Genomic DNA, 24,851 nt, shown 5'->3' on the forward strand with positions numbered 1-24,851 from the left:
TTACCAAGTGACATCGCCATCTACTGGCCTGGCATGCATAATACAGTGTTTCTAGTCGTTTTCGCAGATCTGCGTGAACGGGTATGTTTTTCACAACGTTGTCGTCTGTATGCAAAACGTTACAAAATATCAAAGAAAAAGCTTTTCCGTAACAATCGTTGTCTTGCGAACATAGCCTAAATGTCTAATGTGCGAGCATCTGTGAAACACTGAACTTATGAATTCCAGTGCACAAATTGTGCATCTCTCTCTCTCTCTCTCTCTCAATTTCAATTTAAGAGTGCTTTAAATCACTCACTCTCTCTCTCTCTCTCTCTCTCTTTTTGCAGCCAGAGTTTAAAATGTTAATGAGTTGTCATTATTTGTAGCAAGACTTGTTTTACAGCTTTACCCAGATGATTTAGTTTCCATGACACTTATTGCTATGGCAATTGGTTTTGGTACATTTAGGAATATGTGAAATTAATATATGCAAAAACCAGCACTAGACAATTTCTGAACCTTTCTGAAACCTTCCTGACATTTCTGGAGCTACTTCCGTTGGCGTCTGTATTACTGCATCAATGAGCTCACGACATTCATCTCCACCAACATCTGTGTTGTGTATTAGTACAGCTCGAACATTTGCAAAACACCTTCTCCAGTCTGTTCTCGCTGTCAGGCATCTGTGCGTCAGCAAAGGAGTGACAGTTAGACCTGTTCGTCACAGGAAACTACAAGTGTCTAGTAAATAAAGCTTCCTGCCACAGTGTGCAATGCTAAAACACTGAGACGACCACAGCAGCATCCCACAGTGACACTTCACCTGAAACTGAGCTCAACTACTGCTCCTCAGCTCCTCAAGAAAACTAGCCTCTCATCTTTACGGATATCACTCCAAATAGCTTTCTAACTTGGCCATCTGAGTTTTCAGGCCTTTTGCACACGTTCGTAAGCAGACGCGCAGGTGAGGGGATCGGTTCGCTCATAAGGAAGGATTGTCATCGTTGTTAGCCTGAGGACCATGAGGTGAGTAAGAGACTTTGTCCAAATTTCTCTCGTTTTAAGGTCTTAAGGCAGAGTGTGGTGGGCTTTTATTCATTTAGGAGGTTTATCCAAAGCCCAATATGACAGTGCAAAATCATGTTTAATGTTCACAAGTGAATATAGATTCATAGTAATTAAAATACAATTTTTGGTTAAAATTTGTAAGGAAAATATAAAAAAAGATATAAAAATATTTTTTAAAATACTGTTATGTGACTGGTCTAAAAAATAGACCAGTCACATAACAGTATTTTTTTTAATCAACGTTATTGTGAAACGTTGACAAGGAGCTCCAAACCTCAAAGTCGTAATCTTGAATCAAAGTCGGAATCGTCTTGAAAAGTGTGCGCATGCATAGGCGCCTTGCTTCAAAAGGCATTTCAAAGACATTTTTGTTGTGAAATGTGTTTGCTGTGATTCTTGAAATGCGTTTGGTATGATACTTTCTAACAACCTTTCTAGCAACAAGTTTATAGTTCAGACTTGAGAACTCTTAAAGATGTATTAAATGGCTTAAATACTGCGAAAAAAAGACATTCAGCGCTGCAGTTGCAACAGGAAGTTAGTAACCTTGCTCTAATCTTTGAACACATGTTTTATCCCCATACACTAAGAAAAAAAAATGTTGGTGGTGAAACCATTTTTACTCCGAAATTATTTGTGAATTTTTCTAGCAATTTCGAAGAAACAACAAGTACCACTCTGAATTAAAATTTTCAAGTAGAACGATTGAAAAACGTACTCCAATAATCTACAAGTTCGAAAAATCTTTTTATTTTATTTATTTTTTTAACAGAGGTGCACCCATGAGATATAATGTTAAACATAATTCAAAAATGTAGAATATGTCTTTAAATGGCTGCCCTTTAGTGGTAGGTTTGTTCGTTTGTGTGTGATCGTGCGGTTAAAGCCTGTATGATGTCCTCCAGTGTAGCTGTGTTCATATGTTGGTCATGTAATCAGTTACGCACATGTTATTTTGGTGCCCGGGGTATGAGGTCTGTAATTTGGACCTGGAGACCCTGATGACCTACTGAGACCCATCTGTGGTACCAGGTGACCATCTGCTCCATAATACAATATAGCTGTGAGACCACTGCCATTGCATTACAGTATGATATAGAAAAAGATCTCTAGTGAATGCTAATTGAACATTATTATGAGGGTGTTGAAATTATAGCGCCGGTGACGACATGCGTGTTTACTCAAATTATTCATAGCAGGGATTGAGCTACATGGTTATTACAATGTAATTGTACAATGCAATAAGTGCTATTACAATGTTATAACGTGTAATAAGAATTATAGATGTAGAAATACTAAAAAAGGTAGATATATATGTTGATGGTATTTTAGCAATGAAAAACAATTATGCATAAATGTTCTTGCCAAATAAGCAGTTTGTTTTGATCAGACTATCCTGTTCAGATTTCCTTTAAATGATTTACAGTGATCATTTTTCAACCTCGGCACTTTACTGCCGCTTCATCGTAATATAAGAGTCATATGAGAATATGAGTCACATTATATTATGGTTTCATTTTAGCTAATAGCTGACCTGTTATTTGCATACTGAATCATTTTAATCTATTGAATTTGCTGTATATGTTTTTTATTCATGCGCACATGTATCTCTTAAATAACTGCGGCTCGTGATGTAACTGAGCATGACAGAAAATAGTAGAACGTTCTCAGCATTTTACCAGATCTATTTTTAGAACAACCACTTTTTTTATTGCCCAAGGTAAAGTGTGTGATATTGAAAGTGCAGATGGAAAGTTTTCATCCAAGTACACAAGTGGTTTGTCAGCATCCTTCCTCTTAACGTTCAAAGTGTGACAGAAGAAAGGCCTGATCAAACTGTACATTAGATTTTTGTTTTTTTACTTTAATGAAAAACCTAAATTAATACAAATCAAACAATGCTAAACATATTCTTGCTCTTCTGTCCTTAGATTGTGGTTCCCATCAGCATTGTGTGCCTGAACTCTCCAGAGCAGCATGGGCAGTCGGCCCAGTAAAGACCGGCGTGGATCCAGCTCACATGCTGTTCTCTTGGACACGGAGGAAAGCACTGACCTGCTGACCATGGGTGAGTTCAGCACTGCAATACACACTTCATATATGCACAAGGCGATTTCAGAACTGCAGCACTTACATGCAAATAAGTGCAATAGTGAAGCTCATTCAGATGTGTGTATGTATTCACAAGCCAATTTTTAATATTTATTAACTATAGCATTCAGTGGTGCTTTACTAGCACTCATACTTAAGGGTAAGAATTTCAGTGCATAACTTGTCCTACACTGTTATGAACATGAATGATAGACTGTAAATATCTTAAATTTATTGTAAAAAAAAAAAATACAATGACAGTGTTTTAGGTATTACAGAATGGCAGCTGTATATTTTATGAACTGATCAAATATTAGTACATCAGTTCAGTCCACTTGAACTACTAAAATCTGATTTGTAAATTAAAATACTGGTATACAACCACCATAATAATACTGGTAGTAAAATAGAAATCCGTCTGATAAATCAGTTCATCATAAGTGGCTTGTCCATAAAACATGACCGATACTCGTACAGTATATAGACTTGCACAGGTTCAGACACATGATAAAAGATCAAATGAAGCATAAACCACCCTAATGTACATAACTGATAACATAAATAAGTTTAAGAACCAGTGCTGTATAAATAAAATGTGATTCGCAGGGTTATTATCATTAACGAAAAATGAAACCATTAAAAAAATCTCATTGATTCAAATAATCATTTTCATTTAGTTTTAGTAAAATAACTCAAACTACATAAACTAAAATTAAATGATAAAACTTAATAAAAGCTATATTGACATTTAAAAAAGAAATTAATAAAGAATGACAAAAGCACAAACAAAATTACTTTTAACTAAAATGAAAGTGAAAACGGAAAATGCAAAAATAAAATCTAATTCAAAGACTTTTGGAAAAGCCATAGAATTGTTCGCCACCGTCAGTTGTAAAGTGGCTCATATTTTAACTTGCAAAAAGCATTATTTTATAAACATTACACCCATTAAAACTAAATTATATGTATGTAATTCATATTTCCAAAAACCATACATTTTAAAATTGCATATAAAAGAATTTTATTCTTTAAAAATGACATTTTTTAATCATGTGGCTTGTTGAGGTGCTCTATGCTAAACCAACAGGACTGAAAGTGTTATGTTCTTTGATCTGCAGACAGTGGTAGATTTGTGGTGGTGTCCCTGTACGACTATCCGTCCAGAGGTCCGGGTGACTGCGCCATCCGAGTGGGAGAGAGGCTCAACATTTTGTCAGAGTAAGTGTGCTGTTGCACAATGGTGCCTCATCACAGGAAGTTGTCTGAACGGGATGATTATCTGATGATATAACGTGTGTTACAGTGAGGGAGAGTGGTGGAAAGTCAGTTCATCAGCCACAGGAAATGAGAGCTACATCCCCAGCAATTACACCGCCAAAGTGTACAACAGGTGAGCTGAACTCACACACACGCTGGAGTGCTTTGAAAACCGCCTCCTCCTATTGGTTTAGAGTGTGCATCATGACATCACACCCACAGTCAGGTGGTCTGTTCAAGTGTGTCCCATAAGTGACATCATCATTACCCCCCCCCGAGGCGGTGTCAGTTTTAGTTTCTGTAGAGTGGGCTCAGCTGGGTACAGTGTGATCTGATTATCAGTTTGGGGACGTGCTGTACCTACAGTGACCCTCTACCTACTACTCTTTCCTTCATCTCTACTCTTGATTCTGTCACTCATCTGTGTGTGTGTGTGTGTTTGTGCAGGTGGCAGTTTGTGGGTCTCAGTAAACCGAAAGCAGAGGAACTGCTGATGCTCCCCCATAATCAGCCTGGCTCCTTCCTCATCAGAGAGAGTGAGACCTACCCAGGTACATGCACACTAATAATGGATATATTACCAGTATTTTCCTACAATTTACTGAGTTACTCCAAACATATCCACAGTGCTTTGATCAGATGCTTTCTGAACTGCTGTTTTCTCACAGCAACATTCCGCAACAAATACTGCATAGCAGCACACTGGAAACTACCCAGAACTACAGAAAATGTCAAATCAAGTTTGTATTAATGCACGTTTTCTTTTGTTTTTTTTTTTAAACCCAGGTAACCACACTCTGTCAGTGCGTAAGAGCAGCTCGCAGGAGCGCGCTTCTGTCAAACACTACCGTATCAGCTGCATTGAGAACGGCTGGGTCTACATCTCTCCCAGACTCACCTTCAGGACCCTCTCAGACCTGGTCACACATTATTCAGGTACACACACACACACACACACACACTCACACACAGATACAGCCAGGAAGTCATTACTGACACCCAGTGATTGTATGTGATGTTGCAGGGTTTGTGTTTGATACTGATGTGATACATCAGGGCTGGGCAGCTTCGGTCCTGGAGGGCCACTGTCCTGCAGAGTTTAGCTCCAATCCTAATCAAACACACCTGCCTGTAGTTTTCCAGTGATCTTGAAGACATTGATTAGCTGGTTCAGGTGTATTTGATTAGGGTTGGAGCTAAACTCTGCAGGACAGTGGCCCTCCAGGACCAAAGCTGCCCAGCCCTGTCATACATGATACTGACTAATAGTTTTGACTGAGGAAATGTTTAAATCAAGTGGACTCACACGACAGGTGAATTCCAGTCAGTGCCTATAAAAACCTGTTTGATACTTCATATTTTCAGTGGTTGAAAAAAATTGTGGGCGACAAAAATGGCTGAGAATATGGCAATTCTACAGCTAACAGACTTGATGCTGTACCCACGCTGATAGATGTCAGTAGTCAAAGACCACTGTTGTATCGTCAGAAGCCAAAATAAAAGTCGATTATGTAGTGCACCATTAAGTAAATAGTACTTGAAACCACCCAAAAACTCCTTAGCAACCTATAGTTTGGCTGAATGTGCAGAAATGTAAGTGTTGTGCCAGATTTTAAGTGTGAACTGTCCCTCAGAAGTTTCGGACGGGCTGTGCTGTACTCTGGGGGAGCCGTGCTACATCATTGGATCCAACAATGTTCCAGTGGTCACCGGCCCGCCTCCGGTTGCCGTGAAGAGGCCCACTATAAACTGGAAAGACGTGAATAGGTGCGTCAAATGCATGGTCACAAATGAAGTGACTTTAAACCGATAGATCACCCAAAATGTAAAAATCTGTCATCATTTACTCACCTGTATGAGTTGAGTATCTGCTGAACACAAAAGAAGATATTTTGAAGAATGTTGGTAACCATAGACTTCCATGATATTGTTCCATGCTATGTATGGATATATTGTTCCATACTATGGAAGTCAATGGCAACCATCAAATGTTTGGTTACATTCTTCAAAAGAAGAAAGAAATTCATACAGGTTTGAAACAACTTGAGGGTGAGTAAATGATGACCGATTATCCCAAAAAATATAATCTTTTCAAAACCTAGTAGAGTGGTTTCTAAACGAGTTCTCTTTGCAGCTCCATGATCTTCGGGCAGAGTAAAGACAGTGCGGAGAACTCTCTAGTGAGCGAAGGACTGAAGGAGGCCATTAACTCGTACCTCTACATGACGGAGGAATGTGAGGACTGCTGTCAGCTCTGGGACACATGAGTGGAAGACCATCATGAGACTTGACGAGTGTTTGAATGACGTTGGACTCTTGATGCTGTGATATGGGATGAACACTTTACAGAAACGAAAAATGAATCAAAATGCATCGAAGCATCTATTTTCATTCGTGTATTTCTGCGTAAAAACTTTAAGAGTGAAAGCGGTGTCGGATGAAGTTCCCGGACGCGCGCACTGACTCATTGCTGTTCTTCCAGAGTGGGTGCTGGAGACAAAGATGTCACAGTTTCCTGTGTGGACGCGCTCCTGGCGGACATGAAAGAGAAAACGACTGAAGGAAAGAACGACAGAGAGGTGTGTGAGTGGGAGGGGGAACACAACTGGGTGGCGCACACATCCATTTCCACTCCACTCACACTTTCTGGAACTTTATCAGTGTCGTGCTTATTACAAATATGATCACAATCAGAGAATGATACGTCACAAGAAGCACAAAGAAGCTTTAGCAATGGTATCCGAGAGTTTGATGTCATTTTTTGTTGAAAATGCCAAACAAAATACATATTTATGACTTATGACACAAATGTTGTGAATCTTTGTAAATATATATATATATGGTCGCTTAAAGAGATAGTAAAGACCCAAAAAATGAAAACTGTCATTTACTCACCTTCACGTCATTCCAAGCCTGTTTGAGTTTCTTCTGTGGAACACAAAAGATCAGTTTCAGATCCCATTGACTTTAGTTGTATGGTCAAAAAATCGCAACAGTTTGGTTTTCAACTTTCTTCAAATGATCATCTTTTGTGTTCAAAGTCATGCAGGTTTGGAGCAACATGAAGGTTAGAAACCCCCCAGTTTTCATTCTTGGGTGAACTATCTCTTGTGATATATCGACATAAGTTATGTTCTTTTAAATAAACAAGGTCATCTTTGTATTTGTAGAAGCTGACAAAAGCATCTTGAATGAGGTGTTTCCTGTCAAGTCTTTGCACCTATTGTTCAGAAAAGAACCGCAGTCTTGAGCAGCAGGAAGTGAAGGGTTATGCATTGTGCAGGGGGATATTCATACCAGCTATGTTCTTACCGTGTAGTGCTAATGAGAGCACTCTCAGAATGGCTTTAGATATTAAAAATCTAAATTGATTTGAGAAGTTCAAGGACTTTTATCTGTTACATAAAACCAGTTTCTCCTCCACATGACTTTGATGACAGACATTTGAACTAAAGATTTCCATTTCATATAATCTTGACAGGCTGTATGTTTCCCTACATGTAGTAAAGTGAATGATTGGCACAGTAGTTTGATGATAAAAGGTAGCGCTCGGTTACATTGCAGTGCCACCTAGAGGCTGTGGTATTGCAAATATACATGTGTATATACACACAATGGATGGATATATACACATATATATAGATAGTGTTTAGACACTTGAATGTCATTAAGATAAATTATTAAACGACAATTTTTCAAAGGAAGTTAGCACAAGCACACTTTCATGTCTCAAAAAGTCCTTTAGGTTTCTGTTATAAAAACACTGTTTACAGTCTGCATGAAATCAACAGATCAGCGTTTCAAACCTTTACAAACACCCTTTTTCCCATCACGACTCAAACATCACAAATACGGCTCTTACGGGGTTATGAACGTGAAGCATGCCTCAGCAGGTTAACGTGGACTACTTTCAAAGAACGGTCCAACATATTCGCAATACTTTTAATTTGAACTTTAGAGAAGAAACTCCACAAGTTTGTCGCATCGATTGAAACCCTTGTAAAAACTGCCAGTTTACCCTTGTTTTACTTTGTTGTCTGTAGGGTTGCAAAAAGGTAGAACATTTCCAGTACATTTCGGAAACATTTCAAAGGTTTTGGAAACTTTCCAGGATTTTTTTGGAATATTCCAGGGATTTTTGGAAAGTTTCCGGAAATGTTCCATCCCTTTGCAACTCTAGTTGTCTGTATATGTGTATTTTGGCACGTCTTTTGGCTTAAAAGTTCTGTACCGAAATCTTTATTTCTTTTTCCACACTGGCTAAAGCAACCAGTATTACAAAAAAATATTTCTGGAAAAAATGTATTAAATCCTAAACATCTAAACTTCAAATAATTGAAGACTTTAATGAAAGCGAGAGAATGAGAGAAAAAGGTTTTAAAATCTCATTTTAATGACGGATCAAATACCACAAATTAATATGAATACAAGCACACAACGCTGTGCTGAAACGGTCATGACAGATAATTCTCTGCAGAACATCTGAATGTTATGAAGGATGCTTTTAAAAAGGCAAAAAAAATGGGGGAATGTCAGCCATCAGTTGAAGACTTCTATCTCTTAGGCCAGTTGGGGCGAATCCCTCTGCAAACAGAAATAATCCCATCATATAAATGCTTGTTTTTTTACCCTGGCAGTGATTCATTTCTTCAGTCTAACTGTCTGTCTGTGTGTGTGTGTGTGTGTGTGTGTGTGTGTGTGTGTTTTACCGGTCAGATTTGGCAGGTACATAAGACATGCTCCTGCCACCCACAGCGCTTTTTTTCTGTCCTTTTTGGTTTTTCTGAGAATCAAAATTGGCTAAAAATCAGTGATCTTGCACAGCTAAATCAAACCAAGCAGATATTTCTATAACCGTAAATGCTTGTCTCAAAACAGGTTAATACCTTCTGCTTGGGTCCATGTGCTTGTCTGTTTGGATCAAACTGTGAACTCTCTTTTGATTTACCTGTGGAAAAAAATACAAGCAATGAAGACAGTGCCCTGAAAACACCAATAGAAAAACAAAATGCATATGACAGAAATGCAAACGCATATGACATACGACAGAAAAAAGGCAGATGTCTTACCAGCGAATATTTTAAAATTTGACTGGCTGTAGTCAAAAGGTTTAAAGTCTTGTCCGGGAACTTCAGGCTCTTGAACATTCTTCTTTTTCAGTTTTTTCTGAGCAGGTTTTGTCGACTGATCAGCCACCGATGTCTCACTTTCAGTCTTTGAGACTTTAATGTTTGGCTTAAGACTCTCTTCAGCAACATCACTGGCAGCTCTCTCTCTTTTCTGTCCAGCTTGCTTTGCTTCCTAAAAACACAAGATTGTCAAAACCTGAGTGTAGAATGAAGAGATAATCCAATGCAGCTGATACAGTTGGTGAGCTGAAGCTTCCTCACCATTACTTGCTGCCGGACAGTGTGAACATTTTGCAGTGACTCCTGGTAGCTCAGTTTGGCTTTCTTTCGTTCCTCTGAAAGACAGACACAAACATTTATGCACAATTAAATTATCACAAAGATGGTGTAATGAAACCTCAGACTACACAGAGTTTCTATAAAACTGCTGTTATTTGTACCTTGAGCTTTCTTGGCCTGTTCTTTAGCTTGCCGTTTCTCCTGCGCCTCCTCCTGCTGCTGCTCAACACTCTGTAATTTCCAGCGGTTTCGGATCTGTTTTAAACAGAACAACAAAAATAGTCAATATAAGCTTACTTGCCAATTTAACCTGAACCCCTTCACTGCACTGGGAATAATTTTGGAGTATCTGTGACTCCCTGATTGATAGGTGCCTTCAGATTCACACCCTTAACACCCCATATTTATATGGTTTTCTGCACATTTGTCTACACCTGTTGTCAAATTTCCTGTCCATTGTAACATATATCTGTTCTGTTAAGCTTAAACATGATAAAAGCATGCCATAAAGAAGAAACGCTAAACATCCCCACTGTGTGTCATGTTAAGAATGGTTTAAAACCATTCAAACTGGAGACATTATTGCTATAAGAAAACAAAAAAACTATATACACAATACTAAAACTTCACAATAAATGTTAATAAATGGTCAATATAATTTATTTTAATATTTATTACTTAAGTAAATACACTAAATAAAAAACAAATAGTAAATAAACAGTAAATAAAATAAATCCTAAATATAAATCATTTTATATATTAAGAATAACTTATTATAGAATATTATATAAAAGGTACTAAATATATATTTATTAAAATGTATATATAATAAAATATAATTTATATATAAAAGTAGGGATGCGCTGATACCACTTTTTTCAGAATGAGTCCGATACCGATACTTTCATTTTTGGTACTCGCCGATACCGATACCTGTATTTTCACAGCATTTGTAATTTTGTTTTTTAAATATTGGGTACAGAAACAAAATAATAATATGACATGTATACATGTCATATTATTATTATTCATGAAATACAGGCGTGAATATTGAATATTTAACATTATATTAATTACTTGCATGTACTTCATAGACATCCTTAATCTCTAATAACTCCATTCTACTCTCTGTTGTTCTGTTTTCAGTGTTTGTTTTTCGAGTACGAGTACAGGAGCGCAGTATCGGGCCCGATACCGATACCAGTACCGTATCGTGCATCCCTAATATAAAGGGATATAATATATATTATATAAAAATAATAATAATAATTATTATTATTATACATAAAGGGATATAAACAATTATATATAAAGAAGAAAATGTATAAAGAGGGAAAAAAAAAAAAACTATACCTCATAAATCTTTGAAGAGGGGTCATATTTGGCATTCTTGGATATGTGAATGTCCTTTGATGGTAAATACTGAAAACGAGTGTTGAAATGTCAGTGAATAAGTAAGTTCACAACACAACTTGACAAAAGCCATGAACTAAACTGAAGTACTGTACCATTCTGAAGGGGTTCTCAAAGGACCCCATGATGCTGTGAGCTTTTTGTTGTGCCACAGTCAGATGAGCAGGAGCTGCTGCTGCCTCCTCCTCCTCCTCAAACACAAATGACACATAACATCCTCAACACTCCCAAAACAGACTATCCAACTGAAGAGGAAGACCATTAACATCTACAAATGTTTCAACATTTTACTAAATTAACTTCCGCTAGACATGCTAAACGATAGACACACAGACAGGTTTCTCAGAATTTCTTTTAAAAAGTCCTACCGCGAAGAGGCAGATTTTTGCTGAAGCTATCAGGCCGTGCAAGGATTTCTCCTCTTGGTTCACGCTTTCATCCTCCTCCTCTGAAAACAAAACTCCTGGTTTGATTGGAGTTTCTAAATGCATATGTAGAGAAAATATCAATTAGTGGTTTTAAAATAACACAAAGGCAATTTAAGACTCGTGAGGTCTGCACAATATCTAGACCTACCAAAGGAGGAAAGGTCCAGGAAATCACTTTCAGACGAGCGGGAGATGTCGTGCGGTCCGAATGAAGTAGGCTGTGGCTAGAAGACAACAGCAAAAGGGGCAATTCAAAATAAACTCAATAATACAGCTGTTTGGATCCACAGAAAAATGATGAACATATCCATCAACACACCTTTCTTTTAGGAGTCATTGATTTCCTCTTTTCAGCGAGTACCTCTGTCTGAAGAGAGACAACATTATTAGTCAATACTGATTTTATACTGTCTAGACTTTCATATTCTGCAAAATTACAAATGATATAATAGAAGTGAAAGAGTCTATGAGCTAACTGGTGTTTGTCTGAGCACACACCTTGAGTAAAGGAGTCTCTCGAGCCTGTTTGAGAAGCTGATGAAGCTCATTGATCTGCTGGCGCACTAGTGCTGGAGTGGGGTTACAGCACGCGATGATGCCCTGAGGCTCCCTAGAGAGGGAACAACACAAGCGTTTATAGTTTCCTGTGAGGAGCAGCTAGCTCACAGCCTTTAAAAGAATAAAGCATTCAAAGAATAGGGGAAAAAAGGATATCAAATGCACTAGTCCACTCAAACGAAGCTGAAACAATGGCTTGTTCAGAAATCACCACGGTTATAAAGTCACCCATGTCTACATATCAACATTTTTTTTCAGTAATTTGGCCCATCCTGATAAATGATTATCATAAAATGCTTGCGTTCTTCAAACTACGACACTGTGTGGAGGTCAGCTACACACTACTGCTCAAATGTTTGGGGTTGGTAAGATTTTAGAAAGAAGTCTCACCAAGGCTGCATTTCTTTGATTAGAAATACAGTAAAATATTAATATTGTAAAATATTACTACAGTATAAAATAATTGATTGGTACACTTCAATATATTTTAAAATGTAATTTATTCCTGTGATCAAAGCTGAATTTTCAGCATCATTACTCCAGTCTACAGTGTCACATGATCCTCCAGAAATCATTCTAAGATGCTGATTTGATAATCAAGAAACATCTTACTATTGTCAATGTTGAAAACAGTTGTGCTGCTTAACATTTTTGTGGAGATATTTTTTCAAGATGCTTTGAAGAATAGAAAGTTCAGAAGATGTCATTTGTTTGAAAATAGAAATATTCTATAACATTAAAAATGTCTTTACGGTCACTTTTGATCAATTTAATGCATCCTTGCAGAATCAATTTCTTAAAAAAAAAAACTTTTAACGATAGTGTATGTCTACACGGTATACAGCAAAAACAGTTTCATTCTAAGAGTTAATAAGAAAGATGAAAATGCTCATGAAAAACTACAAATTATTTTAGAGAAACACCTTGACGAACACCAAAAGTGGAAAATGTATAGACTAAATTTAGGATATGGGCCCTTTAAAACTTACTTTGGAAGCTCCTCTGCGATCTTCATCATCATGTGGTTTGGTAAGACATATCTGTGGAGGAACAACATTCACAGTAACTAGTAATCCGTCCACAGACACATGCAGAGAGACGGTTTGGAGCATTACCCAGTGCTCTCATCGTCCTCCCGTCCCAGTTTATCTCTCCAGGCGTACAGCAGTCTGAATGCCGCCAGCTGCTGCGTGTTGAAGCTCTTCTTCTGTTTGCGGTACAGCTCCATGTACGAGTCCTCCGTAAAAATAGGCTTCACATATTTCTAAAGAGAAACGCATGATGGTTGTGAAAATACAACGAATCACTTGGAAGAGCTGGTTCGTTTAATCGATTCAGTTGAACTGATTCAAAATGATTACCACAACAAAATAAACACATTTGATATTTTCTGTGCATTTGGGGTGTTTAATTAGTTGGCATGAAGAAACTGTCCATACCTTGAGCGAGAGGTCTCTGCTCTTAGCCCAGACCTGCTGAATGAGGGTGGGCTGGCTGTTGCTCGTATCATACAGGGCAGCTCGGACTCGATCGTACACGTACAGCAGATAGTGAGTGTCAGCCTGAGCGTACTTCAACATCTCATCCGGCAATGGCCTACAGACACAAAACACACTAGTATTACCACAATGTCTGCTACAGCCATCAGACGAACAGAAAAATCGGGGCTTGAGTAGGGTTGTGACAGTGAGGAAATTTTCCCACTGGTTAATCGACGCGTGACAACACCGGTAATACCGGTATCAGCGCGGGGGCAGGGCGTTCCCTCTTTTCCTTGGCTTTTAAATAGCTTGTAAAAGCGGCGTGCGCATTTTACTTTCACTTTCAAATAGCGGCAATTCGGCGTAAAGCAATTGTTAGTTTTTAGTTTGTTTGAATTTCCCCTCTTTTCCTCGCTTTCCTTCGCTTTTAAATAGCTTAAAAGTGCCGTGCGCATTTTGCTTTCACTTTTGAATTAGCGGCAGTTCGGCGTCAATTGCTTGAATGCAACAACAAAATACGTCAAACTCACTTTAGCGTATTTATAAAACATAGAACTTTTATTAACAAAACAAATAAAAATACACCATGCTATAGGGCAGGCTATGCCTAATATAAAATAACAAATAACTAACAAAGTTTAATAGGTATACAAAACTGGAAATAAGTAAACATGTATAATATATAACCAAATAAATAAGAAACGTAGGACGTTTATTAGCAAAACGAGTAAGAAAGCTTGGAGGCACGGCATACACCTTGATGTAAAAATAAATAAATAAATGATACAAAGTTTAAATAAAGTAAAAATCAGCAAACAATGTGGAACCAATTAAATAACGAATGTTTAAAAAAACTTCCAAAATCACCTTAGATAAACAGCAGAAGTCAACAGGCTTTTCAAAATCCAAAATATTGCCAAACAGGCGCTTTTGCATCTAGTTTCGAAACTAAATCATCCGCCATCGTCTTGTCTGTCTCACCTCACCTCACTCTTCTTGTCAGTCAGCTGGACTCCCTCTCCTCACTGGATACATGAAATCTGATCTGTGATGTGACTGTCGTTCAGATTTTAATTGTAGTGTCTGTTCTTTTACTGAACTAAGTGATTTTTATTACTATAAAAAAATCAAAACTACGGTGGGGGTCGGTGCCGCGGTGGGCAACTGACGTAACCGGTGTTGTGGCTTAACACCGTCAGCACCGTCTATCGCGGCAAGCCTAGGCTTGAGTTCATTTTGTCTCATAATGATATTAGATCAATGAGGAACGATATGATGCTGATCAATCTGTGCTAAATGCACTAAACGCTGGGATTACCGTATCCTCCAGTCTGCCAGCTGGTAGCGTTTATCAGAGTTCACACTGCAGTAGACTTTCAGGAGATGGTCAAGGGAGTTTCTGCCGAGGTTTAGGCAACGCGCAGCATGATGGGTGTCAAACATGTTGACCACATAAAGCCCAAAGTCCTTTTGTAGCCACTCGATGTCAGAGTCGGCACCGTGAAACACCTGCAGGAGCAACACGTGACACATGCAACATAAACAACAGGAACCACAGCAATCATCAAATGGCATTCACAGCACGTGTTATATCCATAATGTGACACATTTATGAATGAAAATAAACCTTCAGCTGGATATAAATGGAAGGTGGGACTTAATTTAATTTGTTTGATGGATGAAACTCGGGTTAATATTTTTTTTTTTACCATGCATGCAGCCTTAGTTATGTAAGGGCAGGGTGTGAATTACGGGGGAGCTTGGCCCCCCCTTAATAAGACATGGGCTCCCCTGAAAACGTGATTTGTGAAATTTTGGGGGTCTCAAAAAATATTGACAATGTGTTATTTTGACGTGCAATTTCAGTTTTGTGTAATGTGATCATCGTGGATTATTATGTGTAAAATTGCAAAAATATCATTCATTCATTCATGCATGATGGCGATTTAAACCTAATTCACTTCAATAAAGATAACTATACATGCTATTCTTGTCATGAGCATCAAGGTGTGGGGGCGCTGCAGTGCAAATTCCACTCATGTTTAGTACATGAAAAAATATAAAAGTTGGACTCTGTGGTCGATTCTGTGTTAAGGTAAGGCATGTTATTCGCAAATTATGTGTTGTGGCTGGGTTGTTATAGGTCTGTGTGACTCTCGATGTCTTAGGTCTAACTGAACGGAGGAATTATGGTATTCTTCTGTAGCCTGACGACGAGTAACTTTAACCGTTGTTCATGTGAACTCAAAGACAGCCTGATGCTTTGTTTATAGACTATTTGTGGGTGGCTGTTTGTTGTTTCACCTATCAATTCGTGTCGATAAAGTATAATAGGGTAAATCCTGTATAGTGATTTATCCTATATAGTGCGTGCATACTTGTAGCTGTTATGTATCTTTGTAAGTCATTGTAAGCCCTCTTTTGAGGCATGCGCAAGCGCACGAAAAGTTATAAAACGTTTATAAAAAAAAATACAAGTGGGCTCCCCCAAAGTCCACGGTATAGTTCGAACACTGCGTAAGGGATAATCAACGGCTAGCCGTGCGTTAAAGGATTTTAAATGCACGACGTGGAGGCAAAGAACCGCCCGACTCGAAGCGGAGTTAAAATCCTTTAACGCACGGCTAGCCGTTGATTATCCCGCTTATTCCATGGTCATTTGCCAAGTTATAGACCAGTTAAACCTAGTATTGCTCTTTGCAGCACAATATTTGACCGAATGGGTAAAAATGACAGTTATTTTCGTCAGTTACGGCACGTTAGCGCTAGTATTCTGCCCGCTTCAAAATCATACACAGAGATTAAATAGTGCGGTAAGACCACATTTATTTTAATTGAATTATAGCATGCATTTCAATTAATTATCGATCGATCGTTTGAGAGAGAGAGAGATGACAGTTGTGTGTAGCTGCGTCTGCGCGTCTCTCTGTACAAACAATTACTTCAAAAACAGCAATTTTACCACCTGGTTGCTGAGGAATATAATGTAGCGATCTAGTATCTAGGCTATTTTATTAATGAACATCACGGGGAAGAGTTGACAAGTTTGTGTGTGTGTGCAGCGCAATCAGCGATCTCTGACCTCTCTCTCTCTCTCTCTCTCTCTGTGTGTGTGTGTGTGTGTGTGTGCATCAATTAAAAGCAGTGCATTAATATACAACAGTGATTAAACTGACTTGGAACTACCTGTGCATTAAACGGTTTTACTGCATACCTGCCAGCCAATCAGAATCCAGTATTCAGACAGACCATGGAATAAATAATCACAAGTCATTATGGAGGTGACTGATTTGTTGCACATAAGGAAACATTATTAGTAAAAAGACCAGGTTTTGTCTTTAGATTTGAATATATACACATGTATATGCAAATTGAATGACAAGCAACTCCCAAAATTCAGCCTACCATGCATAGACACACACAAGATGTATTTTAATATAACTGAGATACTATTATAACTTTAATCTTTATATTTTCATTTTACTAATTCTGTTGTGTTTTTGTCATTTCTATAAGCTTTTGTTTTTTTTTAAATGTCTATATAGTTTTTAATTTTTATTTCAGTTTTAGTTATTTTAGCACAAATTTGCTTTGGCAATAAATGTTTTTTTTATATATATATTTTATTTCAAGCGGCATAAATGCTTTTATGCTTTTAGTTTTAGTTAGATATAATAACCTTAACACACACACACACACACACACACAAATCGAAGTGGGTAAATCTAATAGAAGAGCATAATATTAAAGTCAATCACCTTCACGATGGCAGGGTCGGTGAACGTCTCGTTTAAGATGTACATTTCACTGCGCAGCTCCAGCGTGTCTATGAGGAAATCTTCCTCTCGTGTTGATATCTGCATCAGACATGTGATTCCCAGAAAGCTTCTGTAGGAATGATGCTGTAGACAGAGAATTTGTGCGAATTATAAACACCTAAAGTGATGCACGACTAAACAGCATCATGAAAACCTGAAGCAGTCATACCTCCAGGTCCACAGCGAACTCAGACACCTTGGCTAACTTCTCATTCAAAGCAACGAGGTCATCTAAAGTATTGATGAACTGACAAGTGGACTCGGCAAGAGGTTTATACATCTAAAACACAAAGAAAATGTGACAAAGACTGAAATCACAGTTCCTGGAAAACAAACAGGATGATTAAGCCATTCACCTGGACTTCAGGTTTACACTTCAGACTCTCCGGCATGACCACATGATCCAATTCATACTGATAGGGATGAGAAAACCTGAGAAACAGCATTACAATCCATTTAAAACAAGACTAACATTAAACCCTGACGTAAAATAACTAACAAACAAACACTGGACGGCTTTACACTGGATGAATCACATAAATGTGTGTCTTACATGTCGTCCACATGCTCTTTTGTTCTCTGCTGATGGATAAAATCAACCAATGCAGCAGGAACATCCAAATCCTCCGGTCTCTCCTTACGGATGTGTTTGTTGGCAAAATCTAGTCATACATTTGGTTACATTTTAGTATTTGAACACATTACTATTTTTATATTGAAATGAATTGTTTAATATTCAAATTGGAATAATGGAACTCATTTGAATAAAACTAAATTTCATTTTTATTTAATTTATATTATTTCTCTTTTTAATATTATTGCCTGGACCTGCAGATACTGTATTACATTCAAATTCATTTTTACTTAAATTAATATTTTCTCTTTTTAATATTACTATCATATTAGTATTTGAACACATTACTATTTTTATTTAATTGAATTATTGTTTAATATTACAATTATTTAAACTCATTTGAATAACATTCAATTCATTATTTATTCATTTATTTATTTATTTATACTTAAGTCATTTCTCGTCCTCCATATATATATATATACGGTATATATATTTATATTATTATTAATATATATTATTTATCTTTTTTATTTTGTCTGGACCTCCAGATACTGTACTTGTACTAAACAATAGCAGTCTACATTTGCAAAAAGCAGTCCACAATGGTAGTGAAAAACAGAAAGGAAATATGCTGCTAACAATGCGGGTTTCTTAACACACTCACACGATGGCAGAGGTTTAACTGCATTGGGTTTGATGAAAATTCTGGAGACAAACGGAGTGTTGCTGTTATCCACTTTGTCCTTGAACTTGAGCTGTGGCCGCTGAATGTTTTTAGCATGTAGAAGGTGAAAGGTCTCCTCCCTGCGCTCTCCTCCCTGCAAGGACAAGAAAAGCTGCCTTCATGCCAGACCTGCTCCACAGTGACCAGCCAGACGTTGTCAAAACATGTGATCAAATGAAACTAACTCACAGGACACATTCTCTCCCTCCCACAAAGATTTTCTTGAGTTAAAAGAAGGATGAGCTGAGAAACTAACCCTGCGATTCCAGCTGGACACGACGATCTTTGGCGGCTGATATCCTGCAGGCATCACCGGCTGCTGTGTGCGACTCACACCAGAGGCCTCGTCCAGGAGGATGCCCTGAACACAGATCGCACACCAAAAGATTTGCAGCACTAGACTAACAGTATATAAGCATCCTGTATATTATAAACATGCTCTGCTTTTATGTAGTCTGCTGCTTTAAATGCTCGAGTTCTTTAAAGTCGGGTGGATTCAGATTGGCTGAAATGATTCTTTGCTCAATTATCAGCTGTGGGGTGGACTTCCTGCTATTCTCTTAAGCTAGAAGAACAGTCAATAATACTTCATAGCTACCGTTATCGTCCTAGGCGTGAATGGGCGTTAAAGGCAGACAGAAACCAGAAGGCCTGAAGCTTGAATCTCAATGCTGTCACAGTGCAAGACTCGTACCACTTTCTCAAGGACGGCATCGTTTGAGTCCACCACCAGGTCATAACTTTTCTGATTTAGGAGCTTTCATTTGTGGAAGAGCTCATTAAAAACTGCATAAACGCTTCACAAATTTCTCTCTACATTCCTTTAGGATTTTCTCTATAGGATCCCTGAACCCATGCGTGACATTTCAGATTGATCTCCTGTGGGATTTATATCCCATCGGTTCCCCAATAAACAAGTACCTAATTCTTTAAGCACCAGCAGCACTGCGGGCCCCGTGAGCCCCGTGGAGCAGTGGTCTAGCAGTCCAGTAAGGCTGAGAGTTACCCGTGTAAGAGCCGGTCTCCCTGCGCGGCGCAGAACTGCTGGAAGGCAGGGAAGCTGCGGTACAGATCAAACTCATCCCCGGCTGCCGGAAGAGCTGCAGACGCTTTGGTGGCCGCGACCACCGCTCCCAGCCCGTGCTGTCAAACACACACCAGCATTCATTTGAGCTTCACATCAACTCTCAAGCGTTACTGCGTGTGCACACATGGCTGCTAGCTCCGCGTTGCGATGCGTTTACAGTTATTACAGCGCTGACAACGACATTTAAACGATCCACCGACCTTGACAAATGCATCGGCATCCTTAAAGCCCCGACAAAACTCCGTTTCTTCCTCTGTTTCTTCGGCTGGTGAAGAATGATCACTCGGGTTAACAGTGGCAGCACTACTCGAGGAGGCAGCCATGGTGAAAACAGCAAACCGCGAGACTAGCTCTTTCTTCTTCTTTGCCAGCACGCGTGTCGACGTTCGCCGATATCGCCACCTGGAGGACAGCTCTGTTACACTTGGCACCTCACAGAAGTGAGTACACCCCTCACATTTGTGTACATATTTTATTATATCTTTAACAACACTGAAGAAATGACACTTTGCTACAATGTAAAGTAGTGAGCGTACAGCTTGTATAACAGTGTACATTTGCTGTCCCCTCAAAATAACTCAACACACAGCCATTAATGTCTAAACCGCTGGCCACAAAAGTGAGTGCACCCCTAAGTGAAAATGTCCTAATTGGGCCCAAAGTGTCCATATTTTGTGCGCCCACCATTATTTTCCAGCACTGCCTTAACCCTCTTGGGCTTCACCAGAGCTTCACAGGTTGCCGCTGATACTGTAAGACTCGTGGGCATACTTTAGATTGAATGCATTGGCAGTTTCCTTTTTGAAAAGGACCTTTAAAGGGGCCTGTTTAGTTTTGATATAATTAAACTGCATCCGACTGAAGACGTGGAGGCAAATGATAACGAGATGAGTGATAACGTGACAATTTTGCATAATTCATTATTATGTTAATATTTTAGCATTGGGTGAAAATTCATATAGTTACTTGATATGAAGATATGTATTGAGACAGCCAAGGCCGTAATGTTGTAGTGGTCTTTCTAGGAATGAAAGATTCACACCGGTGGACTCTGAGGGGGAAAAGGGCCATAGTTTGCATCACAGGATATTACTGTTGTTTCTTTTATAATTCTATTGCAAAACAGTTGTTAAATAATTACTAATAAGAATGATCATTTCAAACAATTCCTTGTGTATACCCCGTTAATGTATTTCTAATAAAATTCAATAGCGATATTGATACAAATTATTTCTTTTTTGTTTGAACTTTCAAAATGACAGAATTCAACAGCAACTTCTCGACATATTTCTCACATTTACACATTTTGTAAGTACAAATTAAAACACAATTTAAATATATTAATTTCATTTTAGCAGAGTTCTATCTATCTATCTATCCTCTGTCTGTCTATCTATCTATCTATCTATCTAGCTATCTATCTATCTATCTAGCTATCTATCTATCTATCTAGCTATCTATCTATCTATCTAGCTATCTATCTATCTATCTAGCTATCTATCTATCTATCTAGCTATCTATCTATCTATCTAGCTATCTATCTATCTATCTAGCTATCTATCTATCTATCTAGCTATCTATCTATCTATCTAGCTATCTATCTATCTATCTAGCTATCTATCTATCTATCTAGCTATCTATCTATCTATCTAGCTATCTATCTATCTATCTAGCTATCTATCTATCTATCTAGCTATCTATCTATCTATCTAGCTATCTATCTATCTATCTAGCTATCTATCTATCTATCTAGCTATCTATCTATCTATCTAGCTATCTATCTATCTATCTAGCTATCTATCTATCTATCTAGCTATCTATCTATCTATCTAGCTATCTATCTATCTATCTAGCTATCTATCTATCTATCTAGCTATCTATCTATCTATCTAGCTATCTATCTATCTATCTAGCTATCTATCTATCTATCTAGCTATCTATCTATCTATCTAGCTATCTATCTATCTATCTAGCTATCTATCTATCTATCTAGCTATCTATCTATCTATCTAGCTATCTATCTATCTATCTAGCTATCTATCTATCTATCTAGCTATCTATCTATCTATCTAGCTATCTATCTATCTATCTAGCTATCTATCTATCTATCTAGCTATCTATCTATCTATCTAGCTATCTATCTATCTATCTAGCTATCTATCTATCTATCTAGCTATCTATCTATCTATCTAGCTATCTATCTATCTATCTAGCTATCTATCTATCTATCTAGCTATCTATCTATCTATCTAGCTATCTATCTATCTATCTAGCTATCTATCTATCTATCTAGCTATCTATCTATCTATCTAGCTATCTATCTATCTATCTAGCTATCTATCTATCTATCTAGCTATCTATCTATCTATCTAGCTATCTATCTATCTATCTAGCTATCTATCTATCTATCTAGCTATCTATCTATCTATCTAGCTATCTATCTATCTATCTAGCTATCTATCTATCTATCTAGCTATCTATCTATCTATCTAGCTATCTATCTATCTATCTAGCTATCTATCTATCTATCTAGCTATCTATCTATCTATCTAGCTATCTATCTATCTATCTAGCTATCTATCTATCTATCTAGCTATCTATCTATCTATCTAGCTATCTATCTATCTATCTAGCTATCTATCTATCTATCTAGCTATCTATCTATCTATCTAGCTATCTATCTATCTATCTAGCTATCTATCTATCTATCTAGCTATCTATCTATCTATCTAGCTATCTATCTATCTATCTAGCTATCTATCTATCTATCTAGCTATCTATCTATCTATCTAGCTATCTATCTATCTATCTAGCTATCTATCTATCTATCTAGCTATCTATCTATCTATCTAGCTATCTATCTATCTATCTAGCTATCTATCTATCTATCTAGCTATCTATCTATCTATCTAGCTATCTATCTATCTATCTAGCTATCTATCTATCTATCTAGCTATCTATCTATCTATCTAGCTATCTATCTATCTATCTAGCTATCTATCTATCTATCTAGCTATCTATCTATCTATCTAGCTATCTATCTATCTATCTAGCTATCTATCTATCTATCTAGCTATCTATCTATCTATCTAGCTATCTATCTATCTATCTAGCTATCTATCTATCTATCTAGCTATCTATCTATCTATCTAGCTATCTATCTATCTATCTAGCTATCTATCTATCTATCTAGCTATCTATCTATCTATCTAGCTATCTATCTATCTATCTAGCTATCTATCTATCTATCTAGCTATCTATCTATCTATCTAGCTATCTATCTATCTATCTAGCTATCTATCTATCTATCTAGCTATCTATCTATCTATCTAGCTATCTATCTATCTATCTAGCTATCTATCTATCTATCTAGCTATCTATCTATCTATCTAGCTATCTATCTATCTATCTAGCTATCTATCTATCTATCTAGCTATCTATCTATCTATCTAGCTATCTATCTATCTATCTAGCTATCTATCTATCTATCTAGCTATCTATCTATCTATCTAGCTATCTATCTATCTATCTAGCTATCTATCTATCTATCTAGCTATCTATCTATCTATCTAGCTATCTATCTATCTATCTAGCTATCTATCTATCTATCTAGCTATCTATCTATCTATCTAGCTATCTATCTATCTATCTAGCTATCTATCTATCTATCTAGCTATCTATCTATCTATCTAGCTATCTATCTATCTATCTAGCTATCTATCTATCTATCTAGCTATCTATCTATCTATCTAGCTATCTATCTATCTATCTAGCTATCTATCTATCTATCTAGCTATCTATCTATCTATCTAGCTATCTATCTATCTATCTAGCTATCTATCTATCTATCTAGCTATCTATCTATCTATCTAGCTATCTATCTATCTATCTAGCTATCTATCTATCTATCTAGCTATCTATCTATCTATCTAGCTATCTATCTATCTATCTAGCTATCTATCTATCTATCTAGCTATCTATCTATCTATCTAGCTATCTATCTATCTATCTAGCTATCTATCTATCTATCTAGCTATCTATCTATCTATCTAGCTATCTATCTATCTATCTAGCTATCTATCTATCTATCTAGCTATCTATCTATCTATCTAGCTATCTATCTATCTATCTAGCTATCTATCTATCTATCTAGCTATCTATCTATCTATCTAGCTATCTATCTATCTATCTAGCTATCTATCTATCTATCTAGCTATCTATCTATCTATCTAGCTATCTATCTATCTATCTAGCTATCTATCTATCTATCTAGCTATCTATCTATCTATCTAGCTATCTATCTATCTATCTAGCTATCTATCTATCTATCTAGCTATCTATCTATCTATCTAGCTATCTATCTATCTATCTAGCTATCTATCTATCTATCTAGCTATCTATCTATCTATCTAGCTATCTATCTATCTATCTAGCTATCTATCTATCTATCTAGCTATCTATCTATCTATCTAGCTATCTATCTATCTATCTAGCTATCTATCTATCTATCTAGCTATCTATCTATCTATCTAGCTATCTATCTATCTATCTAGCTATCTATCTATCTATCTAGCTATCTATCTATCTATCTAGCTATCTATCTATCTATCTAGCTATCTATCTATCTATCTAGCTATCTATCTATCTATCTAGCTATCTATCTATCTATCTAGCTATCTATCTATCTATCTAGCTATCTATCTATCTATCTAGCTATCTATCTATCTATCTAGCTATCTATCTATCTATCTAGCTATCTATCTATCTATCTAGCTATCTATCTATCTATCTAGCTATCTATCTATCTATCTAGCTATCTATCTATCTATCTAGCTATCTATCTATCTATCTAGCTATCTATCTATCTATCTAGCTATCTATCTATCTATCTAGCTATCTATCTATCTATCTAGCTATCTATCTATCTATCTAGCTATCTATCTATCTATCTAGCTATCT

At 37.1% G+C, this 24,851-nt stretch overlaps 2 protein-coding genes across 3 annotated transcripts; one reads left to right on the plus strand and one right to left on the minus strand.

The window, feature by feature from the left end:
* The first annotated feature begins 511 nt into the window (after window positions 1-511).
* Window positions 512-7,286, plus strand: LOC107594020 (src-like-adapter 2). Of its 2 annotated transcripts, none has more exons than XM_016283951.1 (8): window positions 512-1,008; window positions 2,982-3,118; window positions 4,260-4,359; window positions 4,445-4,531; window positions 4,846-4,949; window positions 5,185-5,334; window positions 6,033-6,165; window positions 6,533-7,286. In XM_016283951.1, exons 2-8 carry the CDS (start codon window positions 3,028-3,030, stop codon window positions 6,663-6,665), a joined length of 798 nt encoding a protein of 265 aa, XP_016139437.1. In that variant the 5' UTR covers window positions 512-1,008; window positions 2,982-3,027; the 3' UTR covers window positions 6,666-7,286. The 2 variants fall into 2 exon arrangements, with proteins under 2 accessions (XP_016139437.1, XP_016139444.1); XM_016283958.1 differs by having other exon boundaries at window positions 513-1,008; window positions 6,036-6,165.
* A 1,485-nt stretch (window positions 7,287-8,771) lies between these two features.
* Window positions 8,772-20,256, minus strand: LOC107594429 (exosome component 10-like). The gene is made up of 25 exons (XM_016284482.1): window positions 20,093-20,256; window positions 19,811-19,948; window positions 19,500-19,550; window positions 19,062-19,166; window positions 18,746-18,899; window positions 18,058-18,166; window positions 17,861-17,936; window positions 17,674-17,784; window positions 17,445-17,588; window positions 15,005-15,195; window positions 13,645-13,801; window positions 13,321-13,469; window positions 13,195-13,245; window positions 12,146-12,257; window positions 11,967-12,014; window positions 11,796-11,871; window positions 11,588-11,700; window positions 11,315-11,410; window positions 11,160-11,228; window positions 9,968-10,061; window positions 9,789-9,862; window positions 9,468-9,699; window positions 9,285-9,346; window positions 9,108-9,181; window positions 8,772-8,982 (listed from the first exon to the last, which is right to left on the minus strand). The coding sequence occupies exons 1-25, from the start codon at window positions 20,213-20,215 to the stop codon at window positions 8,952-8,954; spliced, it is 2,640 nt and encodes an 879-aa protein (XP_016139968.1). The 5' UTR covers window positions 20,216-20,256; the 3' UTR covers window positions 8,772-8,951.
* Window positions 20,257-24,851: the final 4,595 nt, after the last annotated feature.

Source organism: Sinocyclocheilus grahami, unplaced genomic scaffold, assembly GCF_001515645.1.
Source record: "Sinocyclocheilus grahami isolate Dianchi unplaced genomic scaffold, SAMN03320097.WGS_v1.1 scaffold10.1, whole genome shotgun sequence".
Classification (NCBI taxonomy): domain Eukaryota; kingdom Metazoa; phylum Chordata; class Actinopteri; order Cypriniformes; family Cyprinidae; genus Sinocyclocheilus; species Sinocyclocheilus grahami.

Bases quoted from the DNA above. Each gene is read 5' to 3' on its own strand.
- LOC107594020 (XM_016283951.1), top strand. From the start codon at position 3,028: ATGGGCAGTCGGCCCAGTAAAGACCGGCGTGGATCCAGCTCACATGCT. The intron at 4,360-4,444 runs GTAAGTGTGCTG...CGTGTGTTACAG, and splicing joins AGGCTCAACATTTTGTCAGA to TGAGGGAGAGTGGTGGAAAG. The intron at 5,335-6,032 runs GTACACACACAC...ACTGTCCCTCAG, and splicing joins CCTGGTCACACATTATTCAG to AAGTTTCGGACGGGCTGTGC.
- LOC107594429 (XM_016284482.1), bottom strand. From the start codon at position 20,215: ATGGCTGCCTCCTCGAGTAGTGCTGCCACTGTTAACCCGAGTGATCAT. The intron at 17,937-18,057 runs GTAAGACACACA...GCTGTTTCTCAG, and splicing joins AAAGAGCATGTGGACGACAT to GTTTTCTCATCCCTATCAGT. The intron at 15,196-17,444 runs GTGATTGACTTT...TTGCTCCTGCAG, and splicing joins CCGACCCTGCCATCGTGAAG to GTGTTTCACGGTGCCGACTC.